Below are 19557 nucleotides of genomic sequence, written 5' to 3' on the forward strand. Positions count from 1 at the left end.
TTTTGAGCCGCAGCGTTGAAGGGAACGCACGAAAAATTACGAAACTATTGTTTCATGAAAGGATACCATCTAAGCTTCAAAACAAGCTTAAGATCATTCCGGGGAAACGATTTGGACCGGAGTTATGATTTTTCAAAGTTGACTTGTAGCGCGCCAACCTTGTATGTTCGGCGCCCTGAGATTACCGGCACCTCTTCAATGAAAATTGGCTGCGACTTTTCGCATATTGACGCACTGCCGTATCCTTAACGGTAAAAATAACCCATGAATAAAAACCTTTTGTCACGGAAAATCTTTTATGGCTTACATCGGTGAGAAAACCACTGTATTTTTCCGCCAGCGACGAACAAATAACTATGTCTCTATCTTTTTAACTCGGATGCTAGAAACACTTAATGCGCCCAATATTGTTCAGTCAATTGTCAAAAAGGAACACTCACTCCGGAGCAATGTTTCATTAGAGCCGATTAATGCCGATAATTTTCAGCATCTTCCCGCATGGACTGCGGAAGATTTTCCATCATTTTGTGGAGCATACCCATTTAGTTTTGTAAAAAGTTACATTGGTATTCAATTTACAAAAGGTAAGTACGATTTACGCGGTAAAAGATGCTTTACCGAGTTTTTCCAACTACAGATAAAACGTTGCCGAACCCATGTATCTAAAGACGAAATTATTATCACGCCATTACTCTTAGAAAATACACTGTCTATTTGTGCTAATGGACACGAGCAAGTCAACGCGGCAGTCGTTTATTGGCAGTTATTGCACGTTCAAAAGCGGAGCTCGCACAATAAACCCTTGTGCACAAGTTGTTGCTATCATTTGGCTATTTTTGGTGAGCTCCACAAAATAATGGAAAATCTTCCGCGGTCCATGCGGGAAGATGCTGAAAATTATCGGCATTAATCGGCTCTAATGAAACATTGCTCCGGAGTGAGTGTTCCTTTTTGACAATTGACTGAACAATATTGGGCGCATTAAGTGTTTCTAGCATCCGAGTTAAAAAGATAGAGACATAGTTATTTGTTCGTCGCTGGCGGAAAAATACAGTGGTTTTCTCACCGATGTAAGCCATAAAAGATTTTCCGTGACAAAAGTTTTTCATTCATGGGTTATTTTTACCGTTAAGGATACGGCAGTGCGTCAATATGCGAAAAGTCGCAGCCAATTTTCATTGAAGAGGTGCCGGTAATCTCAGGGCGCCGAACATACAAGGTTGGCGCGCTACAAGTCAACTTTGAAAAATCATAACTCCGGTCCAAATCGTTTCCCCGGAATGATCTTAAGCTTGTTTTGAAGCTTAGATGGTATCCTTTCATGAAACAATAGTTTCGTAATTTTTCGTGCGTTCCCTTCAACGCTGCGGCTCAAAATGTAAAAAATTGAAATTTTGAGCTACGGCAACGTGGCAACTATGGATAAAAATTTCAAAATGGACCAATTTCGTGAATACCAGCTGAAATCTGATAATTTTCTCTAAATTTTGAGACCAAGATCATCTCTCTACGACAAGCCGTTCACGAGATATGCCCATTTAAAGTTTTAACTTTAACCCCCTCCCCCTCCCGCCCTAATTATCCAAATTCAAAAATCGTCAGTGTTTTGGACTTGGGTAGTGGTCCTCTGTCAACCCTGAAAATATTACGAGGATTCGGCCGAGGTCGGAAAAGACCGATTTTGAATAAGGTACTTTTAAGCGAATTCACAGTACTTCTCCGGTTTAACAATAAATAAGTTAAAAGAATTCAATTCCTAAAAACGTATGTATCTGTTATTATTCGACCTCTCCAAAACGTCGACCTACCGCAAACGTAAATAGTACTTTTTGAAACAGCTTCCTTTCGTTATGCTTCGTTGACATGAAAATGGCGGAGGCTTTCGCTTCTGTTGACGTTAGTCTCTTAATTCTATGTCCGTGCTGCTACTGGCTGTCTCGTCATTCTGTGACGTCACGTGTAAGTTAAGATAGGGAAGCGTTTTCCCATTAGGTTTTTGTCCGTACGCTGTCCGCGCAGACATAAGGAAGGTCCGCGCGCGCGGCACGGATATATCCGCACGCTTGGGATCACTGAGTATAGAGGATCCACGAGCAGCGGTTCGCGGAACTTCACCAGAGCAAGTTTCTGGAATTTTGCAGGAATAAGGTAGCGGAAATTTTCCGGAGCATGTTTTGAAAATTTCGTCCTAACTTTCTACGAATAACGTTGAAAGATGAAAGACGAAATGGTCAATGTCGCTTCCTCTGCAGTCAGTAGCAACTCTCACTATAAATCCATTTTTTAATACATATGTACATTTGGACCAAATTTAAAACATAGGTACTGGTACTCAATGCAGATATGACAGGATATAATGGATATTTTAAAATGAAGAAAAGCTACTTGAACTTCAAAAATACAAATTTATATAAGAACATACAGTTTATAGATTGAAAGTTTGAGAGCAAAGAAATAAAATTTACCTAAAATACGGCCAAAAGATGTTCTTGGGATAAATGAAAATTTATTATCGTATGCAATTTATAATTTTATACCTTGAACGCAGCATAATAGTCGCCGATTTAAAGATCCGCGGTGGTTTCATGGGTGTGCTTAGCAATTCAACGATTAACCGCCAGGCACAATGCACCTTAAACGATCTATAAGTCTATCCGTGATTTCTTCGCTTACATTATGCGTGTAACAAAGTTAAGTTTGCACGCGCTTATATTCAGTGGCTTGTAAAAGTTGAAGGTAGCAAGTACCCAAGTGCTTCATTATTTGTTGATAGATTAATACTTGAACATATCTAGTGGTGCCTTTATCCTCCCCGAAAACTTATGCATCCATACGAGTTCCTCTTTAATCTTACTTCATTAAACTCCCCTCACTAAAAAAGTTTGGAAGGTATGAAATACTCCCAGGTGAGGGGGTTGAGGGGGCCTCGCCCGGAAAATTCTGAAATTTCTAATGTTGTCCGGGGCAATTAGAGGCAATTCTTACAGACTTTCATGTAAATTGTGAATATTTTCAGTTCATTTAACTTTCTCTTAAAAAGTGAAATTAGCTTCCAGAGAGGTTCCACATTAAGACCACGCAATCCACGCAGGCACACTGAGTTATAAGGTGCAAATGGATACCTGCCTAATCTAGGCGATTATTATTGATTTTTGGCATGCAGAATTATTTGATCGAAGAAGAAACTCAGGAAAAAGACGAAATTCAAGGGGGAGGTCTAAATGTAGGAGAAATCGGGGGGGGGGGGTTTGCCATAATTCAGGGAAAAATCAGGGGGAGGTCTAAATTCCTAGAGGGGGAAGGTAAAACACAAGATATCTGCGATGGGTTTAACAAATTTTCAAAAAAGTAAAATGACAAGAATAAGAGGAAGAAGAAGCGCAAAAACACAGGACAATTTTTGAGGGGCGCGTGCCGTTAATTTTCTTTTCACTTTTTAGGTTAGAAATAAAAGACCACGAACGGTAAAACAACAAATGTTCCAGGAAAGTTCCGAAAAATGCAAAAGATTCGGCATGTTCCGGGAATTTCAAAAGTTTCGGGAAAAGTTTCGGAAAATTTCAAAAATTTCCGGGAAATAACAGCACTGATCCTTCGCGTGTTGTTTTTGTTTCGGTTCGTTTATCATCGCGTTCCGCGGTGCACGGTGTGTTCCACCTCCCGTTCCTCGTGTGGGAGCACTTCAGTTTCTTGTCGAGTACATCGGCTAGGTTCGGCAACCATGGGAAGCACTGCTTGGAAAGAAATACTTTTTGTAGCACTCGTTGTTGTGCTCTGAAGCGAGACGGTCGCGCTTCAGCTCACGCCGGATCAGTATTTTTCAACAAATTTTCGGAAAGAAATCCACCAGCATGTGATTCTGCTGGAATCGAGAAAAGTGCTCGCGTCGCGGTGTTCTGGCGGCCGGGTCCCGAGTGATATTAGTGCCAGTGTCATCATAAACAATAAACAATCGCATGGCAGACCGGCCTGTAAAGTGTAAACACGGTGTTCAGTGTAGCTACGTAAACAACGTTTTTCTCGGGTGCGAAAAATGCCTAAAGCGGGGATTGCTCATCGGCCTAACCTACGTACCTCGAACTAAACTAGACACGTTGCCAAATAGCCAAATGGAAAATCAAAACCCGTTCGGGAGAAGTTCTCTTCTCCCGAGGTCTCCGCCCCCCTCTCAGTCGGCAAGGGTGGATGATAACCTCTCTCTTATTGCTACGGAGTCAAGCTTGACAGCGGTGGCGTCGGTAGAAGATAAAGAAACAATTATTAATGAAATTTTAAACACCAGCATTGTTCCTGTTCTTCAGGCCCCTACCATTGATAAATCAATTAAAAGTTTTATGACCAAGGCGCAAAACATGGTCAAAACGCTGTCCAGTGACAAAAATGAACTGGTGAATAGAATCAATTCCCTTGAAGCAGAAAATGCGAAAAAAATACAGAAATTACAGGAACAAATTAATGCGATTAGCTCTGCAAATGCAAGCTCTCGATCTAGAGATGCCCATCTACAATCTGCGAAAGTGTTAGTTAAAAATAACTCTCGTAAGCCCTCAGGGCAATCTAAATTAACACAGTTCGCCACTGGGAAACCAGTTACACCAAAACCAGGTACATCTACAACACCTGTTTCTAACCAATTTGCCTTTCTGGAAGACGACGTGGAATCGAATCACAATGCTGATGACTCTGAATCTTCCGACACCTGGGTCGACTACAACTCGGATACCGAATTTAACTCCAAACGGAAAGCGATCCAATCTCAAAGAAGGAAGCGTAAGAGAGCGAGCACTTCAGCTTCAAGTGGCCATACCGATAATCAACAAACCAAACCGGGTGAGAGCGCTCCAGTTAAAGTAAATATACCTAATCATAGTGTATCAAATGCATCTAGAGTTAAGAAAATTTTACCCCCCCTCCCATTAAAGTTATAGGTGTAGACAATTATGTCAATCTTGTAGAAATTAATCACAAAAAAATCAGTTAAAAGGAAGATGTCAGAACTAAAATTATTAATAATGAAGTCTGGCAACTAAATCCGAAAGACGACGCTACGGCGAAAATAATCTTAGAATCCCTCAGAGAAACACAGGAGACTAATAATAAAGTGCAATACTACACTCACTGCAATAAAAATCTGCGTGATATTAAAGTTATTGTAAGAGGGCTTCACCCTTCAATCGAAGAGCAAGATATTCTTGACGACTTAAAAAATAAAGGTTTTAAACCTAAAAAAGCGACTTGCCTCATGAAACGCGTCCCACTGTCGGACGCGGAACTTAAAGCTTTGAAAAAATCAGTATCACCTGTGGTTCTAGCTCCACAGACGGCTGATCCTAAGTCAGTGCCTGAGCAAAACTCAGTCTCGGCTATGGAAACAAATTCCGCAGTCAATGAGACAAACTCAGACGAAACCTACCCCCCAGAAACAATTGTAGATAAAGATAACGAGCCTCTTTTTATTGCTGACTCTGCTTATGTAAGTAAAACTAAACTGATAAAAATACCGGTCCATCAGGTCGACTTCGACTATACTGATGATATAGAAAAAATCTATGAGATTGTTGGTATTTGTTCTATGGTTGTAAAAGTAGAACCCATTAAAGTTAGTACTACTAAGATAATACAGTGTCGAAAATGTCAAAATTTCGGACATTCCCAAGCATATTGTGGTAAGCAAGCACGTTGTGTAAAGTGTGCAGCTAAACATCTATCCTCAGAATGCCCTTGGGCGAAGCGCATTATCAACCCTAAGTGTGCAAATTGTGGGGTAACAGGTCACCCGGCTAGCTATCGAGGCTGCCCCTTTGCCAAAGAGATGCAAAAAGATAGGCTCAAAGCTCTTAAAGGTAAAAATCTACAAAAATCCAGTATTAGGGGAAATTTCCCTGCCCTTCCCGAAAAACCTAATCAGAAAAACGTAAATACTCAAAATAATAAAAATTCCAAATTATCTAATCATAATAAAATCAAACCGAATGTCACATTTGCAGAAGCAACGAGCCCCTCGTCATCCGGTGATAACCATCAAACGGAATTGATAAGTCAACTATTACTCACAATTGATTCTCTTAGAAAACAGCTCGAAGAAATGAGTAAACGCCAAGAAAAATACGAGCAAGCTTTACTTGGCCGTGTTGTCGGCTCTACTTCCTTCCGAGCATGAATCACTCTAATTCTAAAGAAAATATTTTAAATTTTGTTGCATGGAACGCCAACGGTCTAACCCCGGCTAAATTACTCGCATTTAGTGAAACCATGGCTCAATTAAGAACGGACGTTGCCCTTTTTCCTGAGACCCACTTTGCCAGAGAATCAAGGGGTTATGTGAAGGGATTTCGGTTTTATAATGCAAGACACCCATCTAACAAAGCGCGGGGGGGTGCCTCGATAGCAATCAGGGAGTCATTAAAACACTCCGTTATCAAAATTATAGAAGAAGAGAGATTCCAGTCTGTAGTCATTCAGATTGAGTCATCTCTAGGACCTTTCGAAATTGGTGCCATCTACGCACCGCCCGGACAGCGTTGCGACGTTGCACATTATACCGAATTGCTCGAAGGGATGGGTTCCCGCTTTATTATAGGCGGTGACTGGAATTGTAAATCTGTCAGGTGGGGATCTAGACTCACGAACCCTAAAGGTAGACACTTGGAAACAGCAGTAAATTTAATCGGAGGTGATTTCATCACCCCGGGCAAACCCACATTTTACCCAGCGGATGGAACCAAAGAGCCCGATGTTATCGACTTTTTTGTCTTTAATAATCTCTCACTAAGTAACAAAACCGTCTGCGATGTTCTGAATAGCAAAAAAGGCGTACGCCCTAAAGATCATGTCCCTGTCGTTTTGTCTATCTATGCTACACCTGTATTAACTAAAAGACCCCCGTGTCTCTTTTCCGCCCAAACGGACTGGGAAAAATTTCGTACAACCTTAACAAACCGGATCGATAATTCTACCACCATTAACGATCAAAAATCCCTCGATTTTGAAGCTGAACGTCTAACTTCCCTTATACAAGAGGCTGCAAAAATTAGCACGCCAGTTGCACGTAATAATGGGAACTTTTACCCAAAATGTACTCTTCCGGCAGAAATTCTTCGTTTAATTGATAGGAAAAAGGGGGCTGCACGACGCAAAAAATCTTCCTTGTTTCCCGCAGACAAAGTTCGTTACAACCAATTGAACAAAGCAGTAACAAAACGCATCAACGAATTCAGGAACGCTCAGTTCGAAAAATTTATTCGGGATTTAAGTGCAAAAGAAATTAATGATTACTCACTGTGGAAAGCAACTAAATCTCTGAAACGCCCTTTCCACACAAGCTTCCCTATTTTACAATCAAACGGGGAATGGGCTAACAACAGCCAAGAAAAAGCAAACACAATTAATGCCCATTTAGAATCAGTGTTTCAACCAAACCCCTGTACTGACCCAGAACGAGAGAGAGAAATTTTGAACGAGGTAAATGATATTCAATTCCTCCCCGATGAAAAAATTAAAAAAATTAACTTTGAGGACATTTTTAATGAAATCAAATATAAAACAAAAATCAAAAAGTGTCCTGGCTTTGACCTCATATCGGGTGTTGTGCTGAAACAACTTCCAGAAGCAGCAATTAGAAAATTAACAACTATTTTTAACGCTGTCTTAACCTTAAAATATGTACCACTACAATGGAAAAAGGCTGAAGTAATAGTCCTACTAAAATCGGGTAAACCTCCTTCAGCACCCAGCTCCTATAGACCTATTTCTTTGTTGCCCCTTATAAGTAAACTGTTCGAAAAGCTCTATATTAAAAGACTTTTTCCTATTGTTATGAAGAAAAAACTTCTCCCTAACGAGTAATTTGGATTCCGACCACAACACAGCACAATAGAGCAACTCCATCGCATCTCTGCTTTTATTGAGAAGTCTTTAGAAGAGAAGAAATTTTGTAATGTCGTTTTCTTGGATGTTGCCCAGGCATTCGACCGAGTGTGGCATCAAAAACTGGCATTCAAACTATCCAAAATGCTACCTGGAAATCATGTCAAACTGCTAATGTATTACTTAGATAGTCGTTTTTTCAGAGTCCGATTTGAAGACGCTTACTCTGTATTTAAATCAATTAGAGCAGGGGTACCCCAGGGATCTGTACTCTCCCCTCTCCTTTACAGTCTTTTCACAGCAGACATCCCAAAAACAAAAAATTGTAAATTGGGTATCTTTGCTGACGATACTGCCGTAGCATCGTCAGCCCCCACATGCAACGAGACTGTTACATACTTACAGTCGGGCCTGGATAACATCCAAGAATGGACGAATAATGATCGAACCGTGCTTAATGCTTCAAAGTCGGTGAACGTGGTGTTTACCCTCCGCCCTTACGTTCACACACCGTTGATTCTCGAAAACACTGCCATCCCTCACGCGTTTGAGGCCCGTTATCTTGGCCTTATCATGGATAGCAGACTTAACTGGAAAAGACATATCCTGACTAAAAAAAAGCAAATCGAATTAAAGCATCGTCAAATGCTATGGCTCCTTGGGAAGCGTTCAAAATTATCCTTAAATAATAAAATATTACTCTATAAATCCATGATAAGGCCATTCTGGATCTACGGCAGTCAGATGTGGGCCTGTGCTGCATCTTCCAATTTAAAGATCATTGAGCGCACACAAAACAAAATTTTAAGACAAATGGCGGGGGCCAGGTGGTACGAGCGTAACGCAGATATTCGTGGCGAGTTCGGGATAGAAGAAATGGATTCACATAAATCCAGGTTGTATAACAACTATGAAGAGCGTTTGGGAGTACACCCTAACCCGGAAGCGATAACGCTCCTGGACTGGATGGAGGCTCCACGCCGTCTAAAAAGAAGAAAACCCCACGAGTTGGCAACGGCTCGCTTTCGCCAGTGTTAGGCTCGTGCCACTGGCCCCCGATTTAGTCTTTGTCGACTGACGGGGTCACGCACTCTTAAATAAAAAACTCTCATGTTTTACATGAGAATTCACATAGCTATTCATTCTTAGTTTTTCCCGCTTTTTCTCCCTTTTCTTTTGACATTCAAGTTAATTATTTTTAATTTTCATTTCCTACAATCTCTTCGTAACTTTCGTAAAATTCTTTCTTTCAATAGTTAGCTCTCACCTTGATGTCCCTATTTTCTTAACTTTAGTTCCAGTTATCTAATCTTTATCTCTTTTGTAATTTTATCCCCTCTCAATATTTGAATTCTGTTATTAACTCTAAAAAGTGGTGTGTATTATACTTTATTAGGTATAAGTTAATGTAAAATTTTATAAAGACCTATCTGGTCTGAAAATTTCAAGTGTAATTGCTATGTACATTTACATGAATAAAAAAAAAAAAAAAAAAAAAAAAAAACTTTTTGTAGCGTTGGAGAAACATTTTTCTTGCGCGGGGAGAAATATTTTTGTTCGACCGGGGGAAAATATTTTTTTCTCATGCGGGGAAAAAAACTTTTTCTCTCGCCCGAGGAAAATATTTCTCTCCTAGTAAAAAAAAGTTTTTCTCCTCGTAAAAAAAGTTTCTACCCTCATCAAAATTTTCTTTCCTCTCCTCAAAAAAATTTCTCCCCAGTGAAAAAAGTTTTTCCCCTTGAGAAAAGGTTTTTCTTTCCAGAAAAAAAATATTTCTTTCCAGGGTTACTGAAATGATGCCATAGATATCATCAACTTAGTGAGACAAGGTGGAGAAATGGTGCTGGGTCCACACCATTTCACGGGGAAATCAAAGCCAAGGAGTTCCAAAAATTAAAATTAGAGTCAAAATTTTTTGAGCTCTAATGCGCACCAGTACGAAACTGAGAGGGGAGAGTGTTCAGCTCAGGCAGTTTGCATAGGAATATTAAGTTGGGGTCACGTCGAGAGATCTATACCGGTTTGGGCCTTTTTGGGACTCCAACTTAATATTCCTATGCAAACTGCCTGAGCTGAACACTCTCCCCCCTCAGTTTCGTACTGGTGCGCATTAGAGCTCAAAAAATTTTGACTCTAATTTTAATTTTTGGAACTCCTTGGCTTTGATTTCCCCGCGAAATGGTGTGGACCCAGCGTCCCAGCACCATTTCTCCACCTTGTTAGATACAGTTTCGGGCCACTTCTTAGTGTTTTTTTTTCTTCACTTAGTGATAGATTTAGTGTGGAAATTAACAGTTCTAAAAACTTCAATAGAATTAGGATTTGAAAACCGATTTTCCACGAACTTTCTTTCCTTGCTCATCGTGTGACAAGGCACCATTCATATAAACTTCGGAGGATTTCACCTTTCCACTTTCTCATTCATTCCTCATTGAATCCAGTCCGGCTTTGCCAGATTGTGTGATAATGTGAATATTTTACATGCTTGAAAGAGGAAAAGTACTGGAAAAACAGCATATCTGGCAACAGTAGAATCTGGAAAGAATGAGAGGCCTCCTTCCCGGGAAAACCCATGATTTATCCGGAAATGTCATTCAAAGAAATTGCGAATCTAATACAATGTAATTTTCGACTCCCATGATGTGACACTCTATCATTGCTGACCCGATTTCTTCTAGATATTCTAGCCAACCTTCTCCAGAAATCCATCTCCAGTGCTCTTAGCATACCCTGTGTTCGTTTTTTCAGCTGCTAACTTTCACGGCCATATGTGAGGATACTTTTGACTTGGCGTCGTAAACTCTTCTCTAGTTCTCTTTGGAAATCCGCGGATCTTACAGGATTCCACTTAACATCCCTACAGCCTATCTCCCTGGGGTGTTCCTTTCCTTTACAGCTTGATCTATCGTCTTTCCATCCTGGGTCAATCGCACCCCCAAGTACTTGTATTCTGCCCAGCCCTTGATCTGTGCTTTGCTAATCACCTCCCAAAGTTAAAATCTCAGATCTGGATATACTGACTTCCAAACCCCACTTCCGATTCTCCTCAACCAACTTGCGCATCTTGTACTCGGCGTCATCTTGATCTTGTGTAATCACCATTTGTTCATCAGCAAAGCACGGAGTAAGGACAGTTTTAAAATCACCCAGGGGGACACTCATTTCAGTACATTTTTTCTTCCATTCTTTAAGCACATGCTCGAGATATGTTTTAAATAATGTCCCCAACAAACAACATCCCTTCTTGAAACCCTTTGTACCATTTAACCATAGAACCAGTTGAATGCTATTGGAAGTAATTTTTTTATAATTTTGTATAAAAAAGGAAATCTACCAGCAAAAATACCTCTGAAATGTCTTGTGGCGAGGTTGCACTTCCTTGTTGGACTGGTTTTCTGGCGAGGTGCCGAATTTTCGGAGATTTTCGAAAATTACCAGAGATAGTGTTCTTTCCGTGAATTTTTGGAACTTGACAATAATGTGCCTCAGAAAATAAGCTCTGTACGTCTTAGTAAAACTATGCTACCATATTATTTGGCCATCAAGGCCATAGTGACGCTTCAATACTGAGATTAACTCAGACTCAGCAGAAACACGATTTTTTTTTAAAAAATATCAAAACGATGAGGGCTTGGGGGCAACGGAAAGGGTCAAAATTTTAGAAAAAGAAAAAAACTTGTGTCCAATAGTCTTCTGCACAGCAACTTTTCCGCCCTACCCATTTCGCAATTTCGAAAAAACTGAAAAACGCTCCATCCTAGTGAACGTCCCATAGAATTTTTAAAGTGTGGTTAAGGACAGGTCCAAATTTTTTGATTTTTTAATTCATTGGAACTGACCCCGGGAAACGTTTATCATTACTCTTTGCTAAGGGTCCTTCTTAAACGTTCATAATAGAACGCTTTCAAGTATATTTCAACAAAAAACCAACGAAAGAAGCTAATTGTAACTCAATAATTAGAACGGGTAAATGTAAAAGGATACTGTCTTCAGGAGGTTTGTTTTCCGTTGAGTCCATTCCAGGTAGGGCTGCTGCCACTCGTCTAAACAGCTGGAAATATAAGTAGACAGATTATTAAATAAGAAGAAAGGAGTTCGAACGAGAATTAAAGAAGAAGTGTCATGCAATATAAATCGACGGTCAATATAAGTCAGCAATCACATAACTCGGAAAACGCGATTTTTCAGGAGAGGGAAAAAACTCTCAATATTTCTCATCTTTGGAATCAGAGGGGTATAATTCTTGGAGACAGCAAGAATAAGATGCTTTACAAGACTCTGCCATCAATTTTTGAATAATATTCTCGTCTTTCAGCAGAAATGGCCGAAAAACCGAGTTATGTGTTCGTGGAACTGAGGTCCAACACTGAATTCCGAGATAGATGGTTGGTAAATTACTGTTTCAAACCTATTCTTTGCCAATGCTGACAAAATAAAGACTCAATACAATAGAGTTTAACAGGACTGAGTGCTTTATTTTTTCTATTAAAAGGTACAGTTAATCCCACAGCGTGGATGGAACATCATGCGTTGCGAACAATATGGATAATCAGATGCAATAAAAAAACTTAGATCTCATGGTTGTACTGGTACAAAATTGAAATGATGGAAAAGGAACCAGCACCTCCGAAAGTATTATTCTTGATGAAATCTTTTTCAGCAGCGTTTCTTTCATCAACCGCCTTCAAATACGCACGTATGCAACACTGCAACTAAAAGTTTACTCCCCTCACATCTAGCAGCAACTGTCATACCGCCCATGAAAAACAATGTGACTTCAGTCCATTTATTTTTTCCTGGAGGAAGCATGAAACGGTGTCTCAGTTTTGACTGCCACTTAAAGTATCCTCTCACTTTAAAAGTAGCCTAACGTTCCTTTTAACAAACTTTAATTGGTAGCGAATCTTTAGAATGACACCGAAAAACAAGTCAACGGCATAAGCGGGCAATCACGTAACTCGGTTTACAACATCGCAGACCTCCTGTCATACTTTATTCTTTTTTAAACGGAAAAACTACTCAAAGTAATCTTTAAAACTGCCATGATTTTTCTTCTCTGTGCGGAGAAAATTCTGTATAAACTTCAAGGAATGATATCAATTGGTCAAAAAAATAACATAGCCATGGAGATTTTTAGATACAGCAAAGGAGTTATGTGATTGCTGACTTACACCTTCGAATGGGGTTGTTTCATGGGCGAGGGATTTGAGAATAAAAATTATGTAGTCAAGGAACTTTTCGCCATAAAAACGATGGCAATGTTCAAAAAGTCAAAAATCAAGTCCTAAAGCCCAAAAAAGCCCGTCAAAGTTCCATCAAATTCAAGTTGGAAAAGAACACTTTCCATTGGCTGCAGTACAGTTGGTCAAACTACGCGTCACAACACATGGGAGCCTCTCTGCCTCTCCTAGCTGCCATTACCCACATCTTGACTACGTGTTTATCTAGTGGAGGTTAGGTTAAGTTAAGTTTATTTCGAGCTCCAATTAGCTATGATGATGAGCGGACGCTGCCGGAGAAACCAGAGCAGGGCTGGCTGCTGCACACAGCCCTCCGCTCACCGCCGAACGGCTCCTTCGCTCTGTGAGGAAAACAGGAAAGGAGCGATTTTTGACTCACTCTTCGACCCAGAAATCGTCATGAAGAGCCAAAAACCCAGTGTGTAATTGATTCATCTTATCTCCAGCTTTTTTTTTTGCCCCTTAAAAAAGAATCGGTACAAAAATTCTATTTCATACAATGAATGAAAGAATGGTAAATGTAAAAAAGAAGGGAAAGACAAAAGGACAAAAGCCTCAAAAAGAAAAAAGAACAAAGATAGGAGGCTAGATATTGAATGGCTGGACTTCCGTTAAAAAAGGAAGATTCAGGATCCATTTGCGGCTCCGGAAATTGCCGGTTGCATACATCGGAACTTATCTTCAGGTATCCATCAAGATAAAAAAAAAATGAGTTTAGTCGGAAAACTAGATTTTTTCTGATTTTTTAAAAAACTCATATTAGCACGCAGTTTATATAGAAAAAAAAACCCTTGGCCGTGCGTTGTGACGTCAGTCACATGATTTTGAGGCGCGGGAAGGAACTCCGTTTCAAATTGTTTCTGCACTTTCGACGCTTTTCCTCTATGTTCCAATCATCGAAAAAGAGCTTGATGCAAAAACAGCTTTTTTGAACCCCCCTCAGGAATTTCTTCAGACTCTGTCTATTGATTACTCATACTTGAGCGCTTCTTCTCCAAAATTTTCAGAGCCCCAAAAAATTTGTGGGGGGGGGGGGGCTAGGGGGGTGGAAGTCAAAACCTGTGAACTTCGATATCTCTCGAACGAAGAAAGATATCGTGGTCCGGTTTGGACGAAAAATCGTCTAAACTTACATACTTTAAGATTCTAAAAGTCGAAATCCTGATATCACATTTTTAAGTTAACATATGTGCTTTTTTCAAGTTTTTACGTCTGGACAATTTCTTTTAAACAAAGAATTTACAAAATCTCAATTTTTTATTTGAACCAAAATCAGTTCTTTAGATTTTTCATCTTTTTTCGCATCCAACGAGTGGTCCATTACGTAAAGATGCAGGGATAATATAAGGGATCAACGAAATAAAAACAGTACTTTTCAGTGTAGCGACTCTTCTAATTAATGCACCGGAGGTTATGAAAAAAACTCAGCTGGGAAGAAACGTATTAATTTTTGGTCTCATGTTGTTACAACATTGTCACATTTCAATTTGCCTCGTCAAAAATTAATTTCATTATTAATAGATGCTCACTGAAAAACATGCAGGTCCAACATTTGTTGCTACGGATGAGGGAAACGCAGAAAAACCTCATCAGACCGAAAACATTGCAAACAAATTTAGAAATTTGACTTGAATTCTTTGACAATTTTTAGAATTTTGAATCTGAGTCCACTTGAATTTTTGATGAGTCCACTTGAATTTTTCACAGATTTGGAATTTTTAATTTTTGACGAATTCACTTGAATTTGGACGAGTCCACTTGAATTTTGACTTGCTCTAATTTTGCTAATTTTGAAGACCCAGCCCCGGTCTTTATTTCTTGAATTTTGTAGTGAATAACGGTTTAGTCAACAAATCGGCTAGCTGATCACCTATTGGAACACATTTCACATTTATTAGCCCTTTCTCTACATGCTCTCTAGAAAAATGATACTTTACATCTATATGTTTTGATCTTTTGTGGCTACTTGGATTCTTTGCAATGCTTATGCAACCGGTGTTGTCTTCATAAATTAAAATGAGAGTTATTGTAGTCATATTAATACTACTCAGAGACGATTTCAACCAAAGAGCTTCCCTGACAGCTTCAAAAAGCGCCATATACTCTGCTTCAATGGATGAGGCAGCCACAGAGTTTTGTTTTTTTGTATTCCAACAAAAGGTACAATTTTCAAATAATTGAGATAGGAAGCCTGTAGTGCTCTTTCTATCGTTTTCATCTGTTGCCCAATCAGAATCACAGTGACCACTCAAGATATCAGCAAATATAACTTTCTTTGTATAGGTCAATTTCATATTCCTTGAGCCTTTTAGGTAATGTAACACCCTTTCCAAGTATTGCCACAAGATCTTATTGTTCTTGCTTGTATATCTGCATAAATTACTTATTGCAGCGCACAAATCAGGTCTTGCGCATATCATTATGTACATCAAACACCCTATGAGGTTCTGAGAGGGTGCGTAGTTCCCTTCTACTGAATTAAGTTCTACAAAATCTAATTTACTTGGAAAGGGGGTATCAACGGAACTACAATCAGCCATATTAAAATTCTTCAAAACTTTATAATATAAGCACATTGACTCAAAGTTAAAATCCCGTCGGATCTCTCAACTCTAATTCCCAGAAATAATCTAATATTTCCAAGATCTATCATACAAAATTCACTCATCAAATATCGTTTAAAATTATTCATTGCTTCCATATCTTTGCAAATAATTACAACATCTTCAACATACAGAACAACATAAATGTTTTTATCAACACTTCCTTTGTCCAAAAAATAAACGCAGAGATCAGCCGGTGAAGTTTTAAACCCTGTTTTAATGAGTTTCACATGAAAAGTCTCAAACCAACATCTAGCGGCTTGTTTTAGACCGTATAAGATTTATTGAGCTTGCAAACTTGATTACCATTACTTACAACTCCCTCAGGAATTCTCATATAAATTTCTTCTCTTAAATTTTCCTATAGAGAAGCTGTTTTTACATCCATATGGTGAATTGGCAAATCAAATTGGTTGGCAAAAGCCACCAGAATTCCGAAAATCGCTATTTGAGTGACAGGAGCAAAAGTTTCATAATAGTCTTCAGCATATTTTTGACTGGAACCACGAGCAACTAACCAAGCTTTATGTTTTTTAGGTTTCCCAAATTCATCCTTCTTAATTCTAAAAATCCATTTACAATCAACAATATTCTTATCCTCAGGCTTTGGTACGAGACTCCAAGTTTTGTTGGATGCGAGAGAGTCAAGCTCCTCTTTAATAGCCTGTTGCCATTGAATTTTATCAGCTCTATTCTTAACTTAGTTCGGCCCAAGAAGCATTGAACGAGACTGAGAGGGGGGGAGGGGCTCAGTCACGGGGTTGAATGGGGGGATCCCGAGGGGCTCAGCCAATATGGTGAAAATAGGGGGGAAACCGAGGGACCACCTCCAAAATGGAGGAAAAGAGAGAGGGGGGCTAACTTGGGGGAGGGGGATGCACCAAACGCCTTATGGGCTTTTTCGAGCTTCCTCAGACCACGAAAGAGATGAACCTCTAATGACGCGTGAAATCCATCATCGGAAGCTCTCAAAAGGGGTGCATTTATTGAACTTACAAAATCAGAACTACAAACAGAACTTAACTACGAATACAAAAATGGCGGGCGGGGCTATAGCAAACTAATGGGCGAGTGGAGGGCGACAATAAGGGGGGTGGGACCCGGAAACCAGGCTCCCTTCCAAAAATTTAACCTTGCACAAGGATGGAGGATGGACAATCCCGTGCCATTCCTAGCTTGGAATGTGCAAAGCACAGACCGGTGTCGGAGGCGGCGACCGGGGGGATGACTAGGGAGCCAATGCCATTCCTAGCTTGAAGTGTGCAAGCACAAATCGGTGTCGGAGGCGGCGACTTGGCAAGGTGTAAGGTAAATGGAAGGAAGCAAGGTGGAAATCAAATAGGGACTTGGTCCGTCCGCGCTCATACGTCGCAGGAGCAGAGCCAAGCCTTACTAAACGAGGAGCTGGGTGACAGACTCGAGGGCTACTGGCCTCGGCCGCGGACCCCATCAAAGACAAAACACGAAAAACTGTGGAGGAACGCGAACCGAAAGACCAGACAGCGAAATCTATTGGTGAAGCATTGATACAAAATGTGCGAGAGAGAGCATGGAGGAGACAAATGTGCGGTGGGGCAAGGGGAGGCAAGTGAATCATAAGTACTGAGCGGGCCCGGCCCCGGGACCAGAGGGGCCATGGGGAGCGGGAGGGGGCACTAAATGGGGCGTGAGTGCCAAAAAATGAGTGGACGCAGAAACGGGGGGAAGAGGGGGGAAATCTCTCCTTAACAAGCATAGATAGTACCTACCATGAAAAATACAATTTACCCAAAGTTTTAATAGTTCATTTTCGTAGTGTTGGTTCAGTGTATTGTATACCTACTTTGATCGTAGGATAGGTTCATTTTGGAAAAGGGAGAAGCTAATGGTGACGAGGAGCTTTTACATGTTCGTCGTTTCGCTAACCGGTTGATTACACGAATGAAACGGATACGATATTAAGGCGACAATGCATTTCGCTTGTGTTATTGATGCTTAGAATCTGCCTCAAAAAAAGTCTCTCACGGAACGGTCCATAGAAAATAAGACAGTGTTTTTGTCCATCCGACGGACAAGTAGCACAGGTAATAACACTATTTTCCATTTTTTACTAATTTTTCGTAGTGAATTGGCAAGCACGTGAAAATTGGAACTTAAAATTTTGGATTATTTTCATGGTAGATAAGGAGAATGCAATAATTATTTCATCAAGGGATATTTTCCTAGCTCCGAGGAGAGCCTAGCAAGGTAAAAGGATATAGTTCTTATCAACTTTTTTTAAAGCAAATTCCGCATAATTTTTTTTTTTTTTTTTTTTTTTTTTTTTTTTTTTTTTTTTTGGTGGGGGAAGACTGAAAAACTTGGCCTCCACTTTTTAGAGACCATATTTAAGTAGATTAAAATTATGATAATCGTTTTGTACCACTTCAGAGGCAATAGCAAGAGGCAAGAGAAAATCGCTGAAAATTCGAAGATATAATAATGTGTTTACTGACCTTTCTGTTGCCTCTTAGATGGTACCAAACGCGACCATTACCAGATAATTTTAAAAGCTTCTTTTTCAACTTTGAAAATTCTTTGAAAATTGAAGGCCTAATTTTTGCCTAGTTACCAAATTATTAAAAATATTTGACGAAAATCACTGCAAAGCCGATAAAATCGTGTTTTCGACCTTCATTTTAGTACCAACCTGCCCAGCAAAATAGTTACTACAGTCTCTTAATGTCCATAGAGCACATAGAGTCGTAATGCAAGTGGGAGAGCTGGCACCACTTTTAAGGATTTTCCAGGTCCCGAATTCCGAGATTCCTGTGCGGCGCCAGGTCCCTTTTACGATACATAATCGATTGTTTGCGATACACGGGGACCCGGCCATATTCCACACCGCCATTTTGGATCGAATATGTATCGAAAAAGTGACCCTGCACACCGGCTCGAAACTCGTCGAGCAGAACATGGCGCCAGCTCTTCCACTTACATTACAACTATATGTACTCTATGTCAATGTCTTATAAATATAGGCTTTTTTAGAAATAACAAAACTCTCATTTTTTCATGCTTACCAAGCCTGGTGAAAAATTAGTGGAAAGTAAAAATGAAGAATCTTCAGCCATATCGAGCGATTCAGCTGAATTATATGCCCACACATGGAACAAAAAACCGGACATCTAGGAAACCAAGAATTGCTCTTGATTTTTTATGAAAATATTACCCCTAAAACCGGAAGCAAATTTTCTGCATGTTTGCAAAGTCTCTTGAAGAAATCTTTAAAATTGTGGAAATGGCGGTCGCAATTGTGTATCCAGCTCCTTTAGGGCATATGGAGGACAACAGATTATTTTTATTCAACATCTAATTAGCACGCTTCAATGAACAACCAGATGCAAGTATCAACTCCAGAAATGAGGACTAAAGGGGACTTTTATTATATTTACATAGTTTGAATGATTCAACAGCAGTGGCGAAAATGAAGGGCCGCACTGAGGGCAAGCCCGCGGCTCTACGGAGCCCAGTCACGTCCTGAAATTTTGAAATGGAATCCCCTCATCGAGCCTTGCAGGGTATTGAGGTGGGCCCAGCGATAAAATCTGCGGGCGGGCCCGCGCTTGGTGAGTTAAGTAACTCTTTACAGAAAACGCATGAATTTAAAAAAAAAAAAAAAAAAAAAAAAAAAAAAAAAAGTTAATTTACACACGTTGAAGAGCGCAAGCCTGAAACATTACCCTATAATAAAAACCTTGCTTAAGCTACTCAAAAAAGGGGGTGGGGGGTAAGGTGTAAGTTTGGCTCACGGGGTATTATGAAGGGGGAGGGAGTCAAGTCAAGTCTTACGTGAGCCGCCCACTATAAGAAAAATTAATAATTTTGAA

General features: G+C 39.9%; 1 protein-coding gene across 1 annotated transcript in view; it reads right to left on the minus strand.

Moving 5' to 3' along the window:
• Nucleotides 1–19557, minus strand: part of Rab6 (RAS oncogene family member Rab6) — a 137308-nt gene that overhangs the window by 14332 nt on the left and 103419 nt on the right. Inside the window, exon 5 of the mRNA XM_019057903.2 lies at nt 11851–11917. Coding sequence (XP_018913448.1) covers nt 11851–11917 — 67 coding nt within the window. The remainder of the gene's footprint in view (nt 1–11850; nt 11918–19557) is intronic.

This window comes from Bemisia tabaci, chromosome 2, assembly GCF_918797505.1.
Source record: "Bemisia tabaci chromosome 2, PGI_BMITA_v3".
Classification (NCBI taxonomy): Eukaryota; Metazoa; Arthropoda; class Insecta; order Hemiptera; family Aleyrodidae; genus Bemisia; species Bemisia tabaci.